The 16,622-nt window shown below is 37.6% G+C and overlaps 2 protein-coding genes across 2 annotated transcripts in view; one reads left to right on the forward strand and one right to left on the reverse strand.

Moving 5' to 3' along the window:
• Positions 1 to 9,274, forward strand: part of LOC126865694 (uncharacterized) — a 182,588-nt gene extending 173,314 nt beyond the window's left edge. Inside the window, exon 6 of the mRNA XM_050618509.1 lies at positions 2,761 to 9,274. Within this exon, the coding sequence (XP_050474466.1) occupies positions 2,761 to 3,324 (564 nt within the window). The 3' untranslated portion in view covers positions 3,325 to 9,274. The remainder of the gene's footprint in view (positions 1 to 2,760) is intronic.
• Positions 1 to 16,622, reverse strand: part of LOC126865696 (autophagy-related protein 16-1) — a 601,739-nt gene that overhangs the window by 319,862 nt on the left and 265,255 nt on the right. The window lies entirely within an intron of this gene.

Genomic DNA, 16,622 nt, shown 5'->3' on the forward strand with positions numbered 1-16,622 from the left:
AAACGTTTAGCAATGATAGGGAGCGAATAATGATACGCGAGACTGCAGTGTTTTGTTGAGTTACTTAAGAATTTTATGGAATAAAGGAGGAGATAGGAAGTTTCTGTAATTATAAAGCGAGTACGAAAGAGATTGGTTTCAAATAGCATGCTTTGTATCGCTTATTATTTTTAATTGGAATAAGTAGTTTTTTTATTTGAGTTATTAATAAACGATCTGCCCGAACCTTCTTGAATAATTGAAGTAATATTACTAGTGAAACTTTACAAGTCACAAGTTGCAAGTTACTTTGAACTATAGTAACAACATTGCTGATCACGCGAATGAAACTTGTAACTTGTCGATTCGTTCTTTAGTTTTCGTCCTTTATTACATATTTCTGTGTGACTAGTATATATTAGGTTGTCCGAAAAGTTACTTTCGTTTTATAAGATGATAATAGATGAACAACAATTTCTGTTTTATATTATTTTATTGAATTAGGTATGATCCATTTCATTCTATTTCTATTATTTATGTTCGTGCATAATTCAATAAACTGATATAAAGTAAAAAACATCGTGGGTCTATTATTTTCTTATAAAACGAAGGAAACTTTTCGGACAACCTAATAATATATTATTAATCCTTACAACGAAGGGTAATAAATATTAATGGCATGTTAAATAAAGTACGTAGAAAAGGGAGACGTAAGTAATGAATACTTATCGTCGACAGGCTAACATTATCGAAGCAGTTTGACACTACCAACGAGTATAAAACGTCTAAAGACATAGCTAAAGGGAAAAGAAAAATTCAAACGATCCTAGGTACAGGTGTTATTTATATTGAAATAGTTTCAATCTCTGGGGACTGGAAATTTTCTAACAACACAAAATCGGGGTAACTAAATTGTTTTCCATCGCATAATTCTGTAATTGTCGTTATACGACTCTAGATCTTAAAGAAGAAAAAAATTGGGACGCGGCTGGTATAAGGTGCGAAAACCAGTTTGCCACGATCTTCTATGACGCACATTGCGTGCGACGAGGAACGCCTGTACGTGTTACACGATACCTGTGTTCTACAACGCTTTCTGATTTTTTTATCAGCACGCGAACAAGGGCGAACGTAATTTCAGTGGACGCCTCGTAATTGACGGGATATTGAAATACTTTGTCCAGAAGCACCTTACGTACGAGTTACGCCGGAGATAAATGGTTTTACCTTTCATTCGAAGAAACTTGATTGAATATCGATCGAGAAAGTACAAGCGTATGGAAATTGAATAAGTTCAAAGACCATAAACGGAGTGTTCGAGGAAATGTTCCGCAGATTTTTCAAATATTTTTCATTTCATTAAGTAGTTTCTAAAATCCTTCGTTTTTAATAAATTTATTCATTGCAATGATTTCTTTTAAGCGAAGTTCATTTTTTTAGACTTAATTATCCTCTTTTAATTTTCGAGATTATCATTTCACACATCATCCTGAGTGAAATTATGTAAAATTGTTACAACCCCGTTATGTCCTTACTGAAGCCCGTAAGGTACACAATGTCGTAAATACTCATCTTTCACAGACGTTTTTCCAATCTAATTACTACATTCTTCAAAATACTATTTTATTGTAGTATATACCACGCATTAAAGAATTGGGGTATCCTTGTGTTTGGAAATTTTATGTATCAAAAAGTGATCAGAAACCTACTAATTAGATATTAATTACAAACCAAGATAAGGACTGTATTAATTGTAGACTTGCTGATTACAGTTTAACATTCGTTACGTTATAAAGATAATATTTCGAAGCTCCACAATACGTGAGTCGTGTTGTAAAATCGATGTTTGATGACATCGTAATTCGTCTATTGTACTAGATGAAAACCATGAAAATTACGAAACATTGTGTTGTATTCAGTGAAGAAACAATTTAAGTTTACAATGAAGAATGAGGAGAAAGAAATGAACGCGGTCGTCAGTGCTTAACAGCATCCAGGCTATTTCTATGAATGGTAAATTGCATCAGAATACGCAAAAGTCTTTGTTGCGTCCGAAGAAGTTATTTGACACAGCTGTTGACGTATTATCTTAATGATGAATAACGGCACAAAACAATTCCTCACGTGACTTGCAAATCCTCCGGAAGTACAGCATTTTTGCCCCCTTGATTGTTTTCACAATTCAGAAAATCTTCAACGGTTCACGCGTACATATATCTTGATCTATTTTGACAACCGCGAAAATTTTGCGGAAGAAAAGGGATATATTCTACGGAACTTCTCGAATAACAATTTGAAATTAATTGTTTGACTGCGGATTTTTATACAGTTTCATGTTTTTAGAAACAGAATGATAGGAATGAAACCTACGTTAATCTGTTTCACTTATTAAAAATTATAACGATTATTCCACTTTGGATATTATATTCGTTTCGTGCATTTTTGCAACTTTCGATTCATTACCGATGCATAAAAATCCGCAGACTATTAATTACATTTATTCAATTAATTTATTATAAAATAAAAGTTTTCATCATCTTTTTATAAGATACCTGATTATTGCCTTAATACTTTAACGTAACAGGTTCACTTAGGTTTGTCTGTAGTTGATCAATCTCTATAATATTTATTTTAATCCATATCATGTAAAGTACAGAATGCAAATTAAGGTAAAATACCTTTCGACTCATACAAAAATACTAATTGAGAGTTAAATTAATCTTTCGCACTCTACCTCTAAATTACCATTATAATCACGAATATATCACTTCTTTATTTCAGATCCTCCTCTCGCACTTCGACGCCTTCAAATTCCCTAGCTCTGAGGTGGTACAATTCCGTGCATTGGTGACACCTTGCATGCCTACTTGCGAGCCGGTGCAGTGCGATCAAGAGGAAGCCACCGGCGAGCTTCGTTCCGTCATATCCTTCGGCAAACGTCGTCGTCGTCGTTCCACTGGCTCTTCCGCTCAAAGCCGCGACGATCTTCTTTTGGTACAATCCATTCAGATCACGGACAAGTTCGGATTCGAGCACGACAGCAAGACATCGAACGCCAGTTCGGCGACTAGAGACACCGTATTCGTGGAAAGCGAGGACATATCGTCAACGATGGGAATGTGCATTAACTTGGGTGAGGCTATCGTCGCTGGTACCGTCTTCCTCGTTGCTCAGATCGCTATCATCGCCGCGTGGACCTTCACCTGGCAAAGACGTCGTCAGATGCTCAAGCATCAAGAAGCCCTTTCGGTCTCGGTTTCCGTTCCCGGAATGCATTCCGTTCCAGGACGCACCGACAGCCTCTGTAAGTTGTACGACACCGGATATTCAGCGCGCCGTTTTTGAATAGCCTTCGTTTCCTGCACCCGTCCTTCAATCTCGTCTTCCTCCACTGCCGACGTCGTGAACCTCCAGACGACTTCTCAGAGATCTTTACGAGCAAACAAAACGCGCGTAATTCCTTCGTTTTTTAAGCTTCCCAATATGCAAAATTAGGCTCGAATTCTTCAGAGGAAGAATTTTGCAAAATACTTCGGTTTCAGATTTTCGAAGTATTTAAAAACTAGTATTTTTTGTGTAGTTCTTAGAAACGCCTGTAATCCAGACCCGAATAGAAATTTTGTAACGCCGAGAATCTCTGAAAGTACTGGAGGAATCTAATTGATAATGTTAATTCCTGGCGCAGCAGTTCGTTGCTTTGTAATCGGGATTTGTGCAAATTTAGAGTATTCGGTGAGGTTTCAAATCGATACACTGGGCAGATAGAAGAATTTTCTTTTAAATCGTAGGATGTCTGGACAAGAACTGCCCGTATGGTCGACGACACTTCGTGCTCTCTACTTTATAAGAATTATCGCGTGTATACCTTTCTTCTCTTTTCTCGAGGATAAACGATCGATCCTAAAAACAAAGCTGATTCTTACCTCATTTTACTAACATCGATGGTAATAACTCATCAGGAAGTTGAAAAAATATGATTCAATCATGGGTGCAATTTCAATTAACGAGTATTCAAAGGAACAGAAATAAACGTAGCCTTCTATGATCGCTGATTTCTTCTTTAGCTGTATGAGGATGCATCGTTTATAACACCTTTTTCTATGATTCCCCTGTTGCGTGACGGACAACGTCAATTAATACGACACGAGGAATTAAACACCGTGAAATGCATACACGCAATACACTCTCGAACATCGATCATCGCAAATTAGAAAATGTTACTGACAACCCGCGTAGCTTTCTACTTAACTAATTTCACTAGAGAAAATCGTCGTGATAAAGCCCGACTATAATTAAATATCGAATTAAAACAGAAGCTCGCAACAGCTGAACGAGGAATCTGGAGGAAACTAATTACACAGTAGCAGTTGGAAGCAATTATGCGATCAAAGGAGGCCGGCTCGATCGATTATCTTGCAGCTTCGTCATCCTTCGTTCATAATCGCGCATAATCTTCCTGCTTCCTTTGCGACATTTACTTCCTTCATTTTTTCTATCCCCGTTCTTTTTTCTTGTCGTGTGTGAAACGACAGGGACAGGATAAAGCGAAATAAACCGAAGCGGGATGAGGCGTGGTTCCGAAGGTGATGGAGGTCGACGTGTACTTGCTACGTTGGATAGGGCACCGGTGCGGACTCTAATTAGCATTGGGAATCGAGCATGATTATGCAGATGCTCCAAGTGGGATATCAACAGGAGCAAGGGTGGGATAGAGAAGGTCAGAGGGTAGTGGTTGAAACGGAACGACTGGAAACAGTAAGAGACAGCAGTAGGAACTGCAAGGGAGGGGGGGTGCAATGCGCGTCAAGGGGTTGGCGGAAGGTTAATTGCCTCTTGTGGCGTCTCGGGGTTAAGCTAAGCTTCGTAGGGTTAGACGAGAATTCGGGAGCAAGAAGGGTCGAGAAACGAGACAGCGAACGGCGTTGGGATCGCATCAAGGATAGCTACGTACAGCATACTGGGATCGTATAACCGCCATCCCTTTCCGACTTAACCTTAGAGCCAGGTTTCGGCCATCCGTGTCGGTCAGGTTAATTTACATCGCGACACGTGAGCTTATCGACGTGCTCCGATGGTTACGAGTCATGTCTAATCAACGGGATAAGTCTTTGATGTAGCGCCTAGAAGTATAGAGAGCAGTTCCTCGTTGTTTCTTTCCGGAGTTTATCGCACGGTGTACGCGCGTAAACAAAGTTATTAATATCGCGATGAAAGATTCTCGAGGTGAATAAACTTCTATATCGTGTTTTAAGATAGTTCTAGCTTATTGTTGGGAAACAACTGGCGTGCACTAGGTTAATCGATTCAACAAAATAGCTTAAAGTTTCTGTTAAAATATTTAGTCGGGATATTGCTAGAGATATTTTCCGCGGTGAATTTCGAGATTACGAAAATTCAGTAACTACTATTACGGTTGTGGGCGGACGTTTACGTTAGAGAAGTTACTTCGACATTTTCCTAGCTCCCGTGCGAATCAGAGTTCAAATATACCTGGGAAAGTTATAACGCGCAGTCGATCTTAACTTCGAAACATAGATCCAACGTGGAAACGTCGTCGGCACAATGCACAGGTCAGAGGCACAGAGACAGTACGTTCGAATCGGTTACGTTTCGCTGTTTGGATTGCTGTTTAACATAACAAGCCTTACCGGCCGAACTTGCTAAAACTATGGATGGCGTCGAAGTTTCGTTACGCGAGCAAAATTTTACAGTGAGTCAAAACCGAAACCTACGACCGGGTAGGAGGGTTAGAACAGATCTATGACAGGGAATCCGGTTGTATATAGGGTAGCGGAGGATGGTGAGGGCGCCCGCGATACGTTGGGTAAATTTAAATCGGTTAGCCGCCGTTGCCGTCGGGACTTTATCGATTTTGACGAGGCACAAAGGCTTCGGGATGGGATCGGGTTAATTGAGAAACTTGAAAATTTGAATATGCTCGTCAAGACAAATGGAGAGGATGGAAGGCCGAGCAAAAGAGAAAGATAAAGACGGGCAAAGTGTGAATCCTCGATTAGCATGGGACGTTTGCGTTTTAGTTAACCGAACTTGGGATCGTTTCTCTGCTCGAGATCTGTCTATCATCAGCAAACACGCTGCAAACCATCTAGAGTTTCTCTCTGTCCCTTTCTGATCGGTTTTAATGGTGATATCCCATCTTTTGTTTCTCGTTTCATCCCTAAGTAACAAAATTGGTATAATTCGTAAGTTAAATATCTTATTACACGATATGATAGATGGGTGGTTTTCAATTGTACGGTCGTGATTTTACGGGTGTAATTTTCAACGAATAACGGTGGAAACCGTATAACGGCGTCGTTTGTTTTTCGCGGTAATCCGAGGTGTGACGCGACGCTGCTGGCGCAAAACGATAGTGAAACGTGAAAAAAAGAGTCATCAGTCGGAGATATCGAACTCGCGTTGAAAGGACGCGCGCTTTAATTATTGGTACTAATTGCCGTGGAGATTGCTAGGTTTTCGCTCAGTTGACACAATGGAAACGCGAAGCTAAATGGAATTTCTCTTTTGAATCGAATGGCATTGATTGAAAACATAGGATATGGGTGTGACGTAGTACTCTAGCCATTAGAGCACGTTAACTGGACCTATTGTGCGAACGTGCATCTGCAGGGAATGCACACGAAATGACGCCGCTCCTCCCGCTTCGATGCTGACTATTCTATACATACAAATATCAATACACACATGTATACATACAATGATAAGATGCCAACGACGGTGCCTACACGCGTATCAATAAGCGGCGCGACTTTAACGACTTCATTTTATACTTACGAAATATGCTAAGGATTTTTCGCTAACGCTGACGTAGTATAATCCAATTTGCTTATGGTGAGAGGGTAGAGCCAATTTTTATACAACCGTTCGAACAACCTAACTGTACGAACGATAAAATTGCGAGCCGCGAACGCGTATGCGCGCACGCGTGTACGTGACTCGCCGCTCGCGATTTTTTAGAGGTATCATCCTAACGCATATACGAAAACATACGAGATGGTGCATGAAGAATGTCGTTCTTCCTCGCTTGACAACCTTAGAAAAAAAAAAAGATAAAAAAGAAAGAACATTTCGAACGTTTCATCCTAGCATTTCTCGTAAACGTTGCTGTAGAGTCATCGTTCCCCGAGAATATTACAGCGATGCGAGGGAGTCTGAGATTTTCTCGCGCCATCTTGTAGAAGAAACAGCATTTTCAAGTAGTTTTATAGAATGACGCTCGAGCACTTTTCATCGACTTGTTCGAACACACTTGATTATCTGCTAATAAGCGATGGATAAAGCGTTCGATTCAAGTCAATGGAAACTGCATCGTTTCTACGTCGATAAGGTCTCTTATAAAGTAATCGTCCCACTATTAACGTGTATACGATGGAAGTAAAATCGTGCAAACATGTATCGTCATTTCATTATGTAATTAAGATTAAGTTAACGCGGCCTGCGGGCGAACAAGTCGCAGGAGGTGCGGTGGAACGATAATATTAGGCTCGAGGACGATCGCTCTCTCGATGATAACGCCGAGAATATCACTTATGCGTTAAACTCCGACGTTGGGGTACTCGGCGCTTTCGCGCGTAAGAAGTTTGCTTTTCCCTCCCTTGTTTCCTTTTTTCTTTACTTCCACGCTTCCTTCTTCTCGTCCTTCTTAATGAGCCTTATATTCGTAGCCTTGCCTACTTTATCGCGTGTGTTTACAAGTGTGCAGAGACGTCGGTGCTTGTCCTCGAGCCTGAGGTGCGCGCCTACTCCGTCGTAAGCTTGAAAAGCTCGAGTCTGTTCTGTACCCTGACAAGCGTGCATGTTTCCACTGCTTTTCACCCTTTCCCTTATCTTTTTCCCTCCGCCGTTTCTCTCGATCTCCTTTATCTCACGCCCCTTTTGTCCTATTTCTCTCGCTTGGAAGAAATCAGAAAAGCCGACTAAACGATCCTGATTCGCAATTACGCGAGTCACGTACAGAGCTTACCCGACGATCGAGCGTTTTTACATAACACGCGCACCAATCATAATGGCTTATTTATTTTTTACGTTTAACGTATACCGCTCTTCAAGAATACTCGTATCTTGTCACGTTTTATCATTCTGTTTTTTCTCTCTCCCTTCTTTATATTTTTTTTTTTTATTTCTATTCTTTCGCCTTACGCGTCCACGTCTGACACATAGGCTGACCACGTTCTAACGACGTCCCCTTCATTTGGACGCGATGTAGCGTGCAGGCGCGTGCACGCTTGTGTACACGTATAAAGGCAGACAGTATCGAAACGAGCATGCGATTAAACGAATTAATCCGTCCAACGTGGAATTCGATGTGTACGCGCGTTTAATTAATTCCTCGTTATTTTTATCTCTATTCTTTTTTTATACCACAGTATCAAGATGTCACCCTTTGGCTAAACTTCGTATATTTCAGTACCATAATACACATGTTGTACATAGCATATATGGTACAGAGAAAATAAACTCATTTTATAACGAAATGTTTTGTTGAGTTATTGTAACAATTTATCCCTTGGTTCTTTATCATTTATATAATGTTTAACAATGCGTGATAACATTTCAGATATTTATTCAATATCTCAATAAAAGTGAAACGTTTTTCTTCCCTTACAGAGTATTTTATAAATTTAACAAATGGTATGCATATGAAAAAAAAATTAAATAAGAAAGGAATAATATAATAGTAAATATACTAGCAGATCTTGGACGAAACACTCACTTTCTCTCTTCTCTCATTGTGTCTAAGATATAGGTCTGTTAGGTGAGCCTTACTGAAGAGTCCATACTATAATAGTAAATATATATATATATCTTCCCTCTTAAAACAACTTTATATAAAAGGAATTGAAGGAGATTGACTGATCCGAATTTAATAATTCGTGTATGAATTAAACAGATTTAAAGCGAATAATTCTTCTTAAATACCATTCATTTGTTAAATCTTTCGTGCAAAATCTCACACCTCGAATCATTTTCCGCTATTATTGTTTTAAAATTCCTCCTCTCTTGTTCTGAATAGCTTCACAGGACGTGAAACGTGTACCTATTCAAAACCACGACTTAACCGCGCTACTATACGTGAATAGAATTGTACAACCTTTGTTTTTTATATATTATACGCCACTATATCTTGAAAATTACCATTCTTAAGCAGGTGAAAATAACGAATAATGATACAAACGGAACGTAATAATAATAAAAATATATTTCACCAGTTATATTACATTACAAAATAAAATACATTTACTGTGAAGAAACTATTAAAATTGTTTCACCTATATTTCAGTAAATAACAAGTTTGAAAATGTTATTGTTTTATACTAGGTATAAATATTTTGCGTAAACGTTAGCAGCTTCAATTAAAAATATTCCATTATTCAGAATAAAATGGAAATATCACAAAAATGGTTTTATCAAATTATTGAAATATTTTTTATAGCGCTTCTTCACACCTTTGTTATTACCTTTTGATAAACGATGTTTTCAACTATGGATAAAATTTGTATAGGAACTTTTATAAGTTTAACATCCTGGAGTACAGTTAATTAACTCTTAATAAAAATAAATAATGAATATTAGAAAAAAAGCAGTTATTTTAAATAAATACATGTATTATCTATCTACGAGCCTATACATTGTATACAATAAACAGTAATAAAAATCTTGAATTCCATTAAATGTGGAACAGCTTGATATAGTTTCAACGATAACAGCTTCGTATGTTTTTAAAATAGCTCGAGGCTTAATGGATGCTATTAGTTGTAAGAGGTAAGTGGCTGGAAGTTAGTCTTTAGCTTATGTATTAGCAATGACCAGGTTAATCTGAAGACCTGTTAGAAGCTTAAGTAGGTTTCCTGGTAACTTGCTGCTGCGGGACAGTTACATACAAACCATTTGAAGTCACTAGGAACGCTGCATTGAGGATAAGCGGCCATTCAGACGAGGCCTCTGAAACGAATCGTGCATCCCTAACGACAGTAGTTTGGCTCACGTACGTATCAATCAACGTATTATTATGCTAAATGTAACCGTGTCCTGCTTGTAAATGCGCTGAATTTCGAGCAAGACGAGACGCAAAGTTCATCGATTGAAATGCAGGTTCCCAGACGACACGTTAGCAGGGGTCAAGTTATATGAATATTTCACTTATTTGTCATTTCTTAAATATGTTAAGTCGGATAGAAAAACGTACAAATATTTCAATGTTTCTATATTTTAGGTACAATAATCTTTTAACTAGAGAAGTATTTTTAATTCGTCTAACTAGAGAACAATTTTGTTTAATTTTAAAATTTATTATTATATTCATCGATATTATGAAACAACGTTAATAAACAGCGCGAAAGTTCGATGATATTGAAAGCTTCATTGCAATACAGTATTAATAACAATTTTGATAATTTTTTTTATAAATCATTGACAGAAACATGAGTCATGTAGGAAAAGATATCGTAGCCTTGTGATTGCTTTATTAATTACACTTGATGAATGAAAGCAACAATTAATCGTTTCTTGGCATTTCTATTTCTACAAATAAAATTATACATAATCTATAACATATAAAAACAAAAATAACAAAATTCGCCAAAATAATACATAAATTTTTTGTAAGCGATGCACATATAACTATCCCGAAATTTTTAGATATTATTTACTCAAAGCATAGTTAAATGTGTGCCCATAATATATCACGATTTAAATTGATAGCTCAATTGATTCTGAAAATATAGTACTCTAATGTATAATAGACGTATCTCATTGTAAGCCCACAGAATTATGAATGACAGTCAGCAGCGGCCTGACCTACATCTTTTTTAGGAAGTACGTATATTTAGTAGTAGTGAAGTAGTGCTAGTAAGAAAATGCTGACTCTGTCTGTCATTGACCAGCGCACTATCAACGAGCTAGTGATTGGTCACTAACGCGGTGCGAGTGAGAGATTTGAGCATGCAAGGGAGTCAGCGACAGAGAATTATTGAAAAATTCGGGTTTCTTCAAACAACGATATCTCAACAGCGAAAAGTCGAATTAAAATGAAACTGAAATGGAAAGCGCTTTGCAGAGGAAGATGTACTCTTTTTGACGTCTCTAATTATTTGAAGATCTTCATTTGTTTTCCAACAGTAATCGTTTAGACTTTTGGTAGTTTCAGTAGATCAAAGATTTAATAGATGTCACTCCCGTATTTAAGGTTTGCTGGAATAAATGTGCATACTTTTTGAACAATGTCGTATTATTAATAGTTTCTATATTCATTACGATGCAAAACTATGTGTGTTCTGTAAAATTTTAAAGAAACATTAGAGATAATAAAATTCTTAATTATTCTTTTATTCCTTCACTTTTCGCGAGAGCTAACTATCGATATTTGCCGTATAAGAAGAAAACTTGTGAAGTTTGGGAAAATTGGACGAATAAAATGCTAAGTAGCATTATTGCATAATTTTATGAAAATAATAATTTCAAACTGGAATACTAACTTAATATTAAAAATATAAGATATCTATTTAAATAAGCACCTTTCCATAAATAGCCTATTCAATGTTTATCAAAAGACGAGAGCTGTTTAACCAATCTTGAATTACCAATCATTATATTGTCCACGTATCGATCCAACAAGTATATTCTCAATTATATACCTTGAAATTGGGATTTCCACACATCGCGCCTATCTGAGCAAAGCTAATTGCAGCGAGCGAACGCGTATAGTGGATCGATACTTTTGCATTATACATTCAGCAAGCAGCAACCCTCTGTCATGTTAGCGCGCAATGGCCGGCGAGCGGTCAATTGTCGAACGAGGAGACCAATTAAAATCGGGAGTTGATCGTGTCCGACAAAAAGCGTCGTGTTTCAAAAACCAAAGCCGAAACAGTCACGATGTTGTCGTTCACCGGGGTACATAATCAAGAGAAGTGGGATGACGAGAACGTTTTGGAGAATATCAAGTTTATCGTGCTGCACGAACGAAAAGTGGACCACGTAAGTATCCAAGATCATGGGTTTCCAGCATCCGTTAGCCGGATGATGGGCTACGCTCAATCAGCGTGGGAATCATGTTCAGTGACCCTGAGAACGAAATTTATGAGCACGATACCGTGGCAAAGGACGCCTTTGCCCGACAGTGAAAAATCAAGGAATGCTAATGGACCTGCCTTATCCTTTGATATCTAACCCTTACTCGTCGTTCTAGTACCTGTCGCGTTCGCTTCGACTAGTCGATTTACTGAAAAATTAATCCCCATTATCAAGGGAAGTACGTGTAAACAACAGGCTTTATATCTACTCGTTAGAACTATTTAATACCTTCAGCGTAACAAGGAACGTGCTATCTATACAATTTAGCCTTCGCCACTATACCCTTTCTCTTGATGAAAACTTTCGAATACAATATCTCGTGCTAACTAATCTAGTCTAGTGTTAAATCGAACAGTGTACGTTTCCTGTGGCGACACAGTTACAATCCAAGTATCAACGTAGTAGAAAGGTTATTTTGTTCTTTGAAAATAGCGTCGCCTGACGCTATCTTAGACTGGGGCTGAATAAAGTGCAGGATTATCGCGTCGAGACTAGATCGAAGAGCTAGCGGGCGCAACTTATCGTGCATTAAACAAGAGCACAGACTCGGCTGGGAACGATTCGGTGAGACCATTCGACGGGTTGGCTATGTTAATGAACTGGATCGAGATAATCGCGTGCAGCACTCGTAGTTTACGGCTACGGTAACGCGGCAGGAAGTGCTAACCCGTGGCTACTGGGTGACAGGACATGCTTTCGTGATATCGACCCGTGGACCGAGATTTCTCTATTCGCATGCTGTAAAAAATCTTTCTGCTATTTCTAGATGCGTATAAGTACTTCGTCCTTCAGACGATGGCATTGCTTGTCGAGATACGATCTCCATTTAGACTCGATTACCGTGGACAGTATTTCAGAGATGTATTTTAATGAAGGTGTTCTGTAAATTAATTAATAGAATAGGTATAATATATTGTATATAAATACATTACAAAACCGTCATTAAATCCTTCATTATTTTGAGCAAGTTTCTTCACATGTATATAAATATATAAATAAATATACATAAAACAGATGAAGAAACTTGCTTAAAATAGTATAAGGTTTGTTTTGAAAGAATATTATATTCAATATGCATTGTTGTTCAAGGCATGTTATATAATAACGTGATTATTTATATTGGTATTCTGTATATTATTTTTTTGTTCAATCTGTTTAAAAAATACATATTAAAACATTTGTAAATATGTAAAAAATATAAAAATAAAGTTCTGGAAAGAGAAACATTGACGTTTCACATAGTAGTGTTCTTTTTTCTTTTTGAAGATAGTAATCCGATGTCTTTCTCAGCTCTGTATAAATACGCACTGAACAAACAAACGTATCAAAATACATGAACGTTAAATACTATTGAATACACGTCGAATAAACAGACGTATCAAGTTTTCTATCGAAACTAAAAATCGCGGGGATAGTTGGCAGAAGGATAATTATTAATGAGAGATATGAATATAAAGATATGAATTGCGATACAGCTACGAACATTCGCTATTTGTTCATTCACTTCATTCGTTCGTTCGCGTGTACGATCGATCACCGGGGAATTAAACAACAACGTGTAAGATATAAATTGCGTAAGAAATTGGAAAGTAGTTTCTGTTAGAACAAAATAATATCTCAGGGGAGCAACGGTAACCACGACGGATCATCAGTCATCGTACATCATCTTCTATAAGGAAGCCACCTATAAGATATCAACTGCGAGCCATTTGTCAAAAGTCGAAACGGTCCTATCGAAATGTCTCTCCAGAATTATCTGGTTACGACGTCAGACCCAGGGAATTCCGGACAATCTGTCCCGCTCGAATTATCCGACATTAACCTCCGGATTATTGATCCCTCGATTTCGATGATCATGTTCGTTACTTCGTCGATCTTGAAATAATTTTCAACAGGGACCGCGGCTTATCTTCTGATGAGCCCGAAGTTTTTATGGATTAAGGTAGACATAATGACGTGGGAATCTCCCATTATTGCCTTCGATGCAATTTATTTCCTGACTAAAAATAAAGCTGAAGCATGGGAAGAAATAATTGTATGCATTAAGCAAATTTGAAAGGAATAAGTTTATGAAAAAGTGTTCTTCGTTAAATAAGGCTTTAGTTTTTTGGTTTCTGATTTTTATAATAGGATTTAATATACATATATCAGAAGAAGTTAAGTTACTTCTGATGTTTTTCTGTAATCTTCGTTTCTTTAAGCTATACTTGCTTTTCTATGGTATTTCTAGTTATTTTTAGTTTCGTGGAAACATCTAACAGAACTTTTATGTTTGTGATTCATATCATTTACCTACATGGGATAAACGCTATAGTCGAAAAGAATTTCTAGCATAATTTGTGAATGTGTAAAAAAGGTTTTAGTCTTAGGAATAAGTTTTCAGGGTATTATCATCCAACAAGAAATAATTTTACTTGCTACAATAAATTTGTAGTATGAGATAACATCTATTGATTGAATATTCATTTGTGATTACAATACCACTCTAGAAAGTATATCAAAAAAAGACTTAATTGTGTTTCTCTTTTAGTTTCAATATTCTCGAAAAGCAAAATATTATTCTTTAACAGTTTAAACGAAGAAAACGCGACACAATAATTTTAATCGTCAAACAAATATGGCAGTAGAAATTTAAAAAATGTATCAAGAATCCACACCGCGATTATTGAGAAGAACAAACAAATGTTGTAAGAATGTTTGATTAAATGTATTGTTTAACTTTAATTTGCATTAAAATTGAAGGATCGATTTAATTATCCTATTCATTGTTTACGAAATAACAGTACATAACAGTAATTTTGCCTGAAAATTCGATTCAATCATACTTAGATTAATTACCACATTCTTGCCCTACGCATTATTCAATATTCATTTCGAAATATACAATATCAACTTCTCAAATGAATGCTGCGAAACTGGATTTCGCAGTGTTCATCGTAGCATGAAGTTACCAAAATGAATTAACAACAACAAATCAGAATATCGGAGAGCGAATTGTAAAATTTAATACAGAATATACGTTTCTCAATAAATATACAGAAGTACATACAACTCCATTTACTACATAACTGAAAGAAGTATTCACTACATAATTCGTTTAAAAGATATACACAGTTGCTAAATGCGATTCTAAAACAAATAGGAATTGCTACAACAGAAGATTCTTCTTCACGAGTTTAGATTATTTTCTTTTCTTTACTTATTTACATTTTGGAACAAAACTGATCTTCCAGTATTAGAATCTGGTTCTGTTTGTTAAAAATATAATAAATAATTATTCTTGAAACATAGAAAATGTCTTCTTCCAATGTCTAATTAAATTTTGTTTGACGATTGAGTTACGAATAGAATGAAAACTATTTTATTTGTAAATTCTCAATGATATCCAAAATCTTGCATTAGAATTCCAATAATTCTTCATGTATAAATTTTAGTATAGCTCCTATCCTACCACCATCGAAATCGATAGGTCTCAAAAAATGCAAATAAAACAATTCAAATTATAAAGATTTAAAAGTCGATATCACGGTTCCGCTCTGTGTACAATTACGTAGGACATTAACAAGAGCATTCGAAAACCTAAGAGCACGTAAGATAACAAAGATAAAGATAACAAGGGAACTCGTTATCGATAATGATAATATTTTGCTTGCACGCGACTAGCAGCGTAAAACGAGTCACGGCGCCAGGATAAATTCACATTTTATTCAAACAAAGACCAACGGTAAAAAATTAACCACAAGAAAATCCACAAAATAAAATCCCTCCTCTATATACAATCACACTGTCCTCTCAAATATTATGAGATGCTTATTCAGCAGCCCCCTGGTATTAACGCATTAAGTTATTGCTCTCACTCTTACAACGTCACATACATAATCCTACTCCGGGAGACAATTGTAGTTCGTCGCGTCGTTCTTTCGTCCTCGCGAAGCCGAAGCTAAGATGGTCGAGCCGGTGAAAAGCGGAAAGCTCGAACAAAGTGTGCGCCAGCCACGAGGCCGAGGAGAAGTAGCCCCGGTGTAAGTAGCGGCTGGATTCTCGGCTGTTGGAACGGGCAAAGGGGGTCGAGTGGATGACTGACTGGAATGACGGGGTTGGCTAGTTCAGGTTCAGTTGGCTGGGGTTAGGTTGGGTGTCACCCAACGTAGCCAGAAGCCTGGGTAACAGGGAAAAAAGATGGGAAAGGAAAAGAGACGGGAGAAGAGACGCGAAGTCCGTGGTATGAAAGACGCCTTGGAAGGCAGAAATAAAGCAAGCAAGGGTGAAGGGGGAAGAGGAGAAAGGAAGAAGAGAGTCTGTTGTGAAGACGGAGGCCCACATTCCCGGGGGGCGGTCGAGCATACCGCAGGATGGGAGCAACTTTCCGCTTCGATCTGCTCGGTTATATCGGGGCAACGCGTGGTGTCACGTAAACCCAAAGAAAACACCTCCTCGTCTTTCTTCTTTTCGAGCTTTCGAGACGCTTCGCCGTTCCGCAGTTACACTGGCTATCCGCCGAGTATTTTCCACTCGCATTCTTCGCGGCCAATAGCTGGCATCGTTCACGC

This window comes from Bombus huntii, chromosome 5, assembly GCF_024542735.1.
Source record: "Bombus huntii isolate Logan2020A chromosome 5, iyBomHunt1.1, whole genome shotgun sequence".
Taxonomy (NCBI): Eukaryota; Metazoa; Arthropoda; class Insecta; order Hymenoptera; family Apidae; genus Bombus; species Bombus huntii.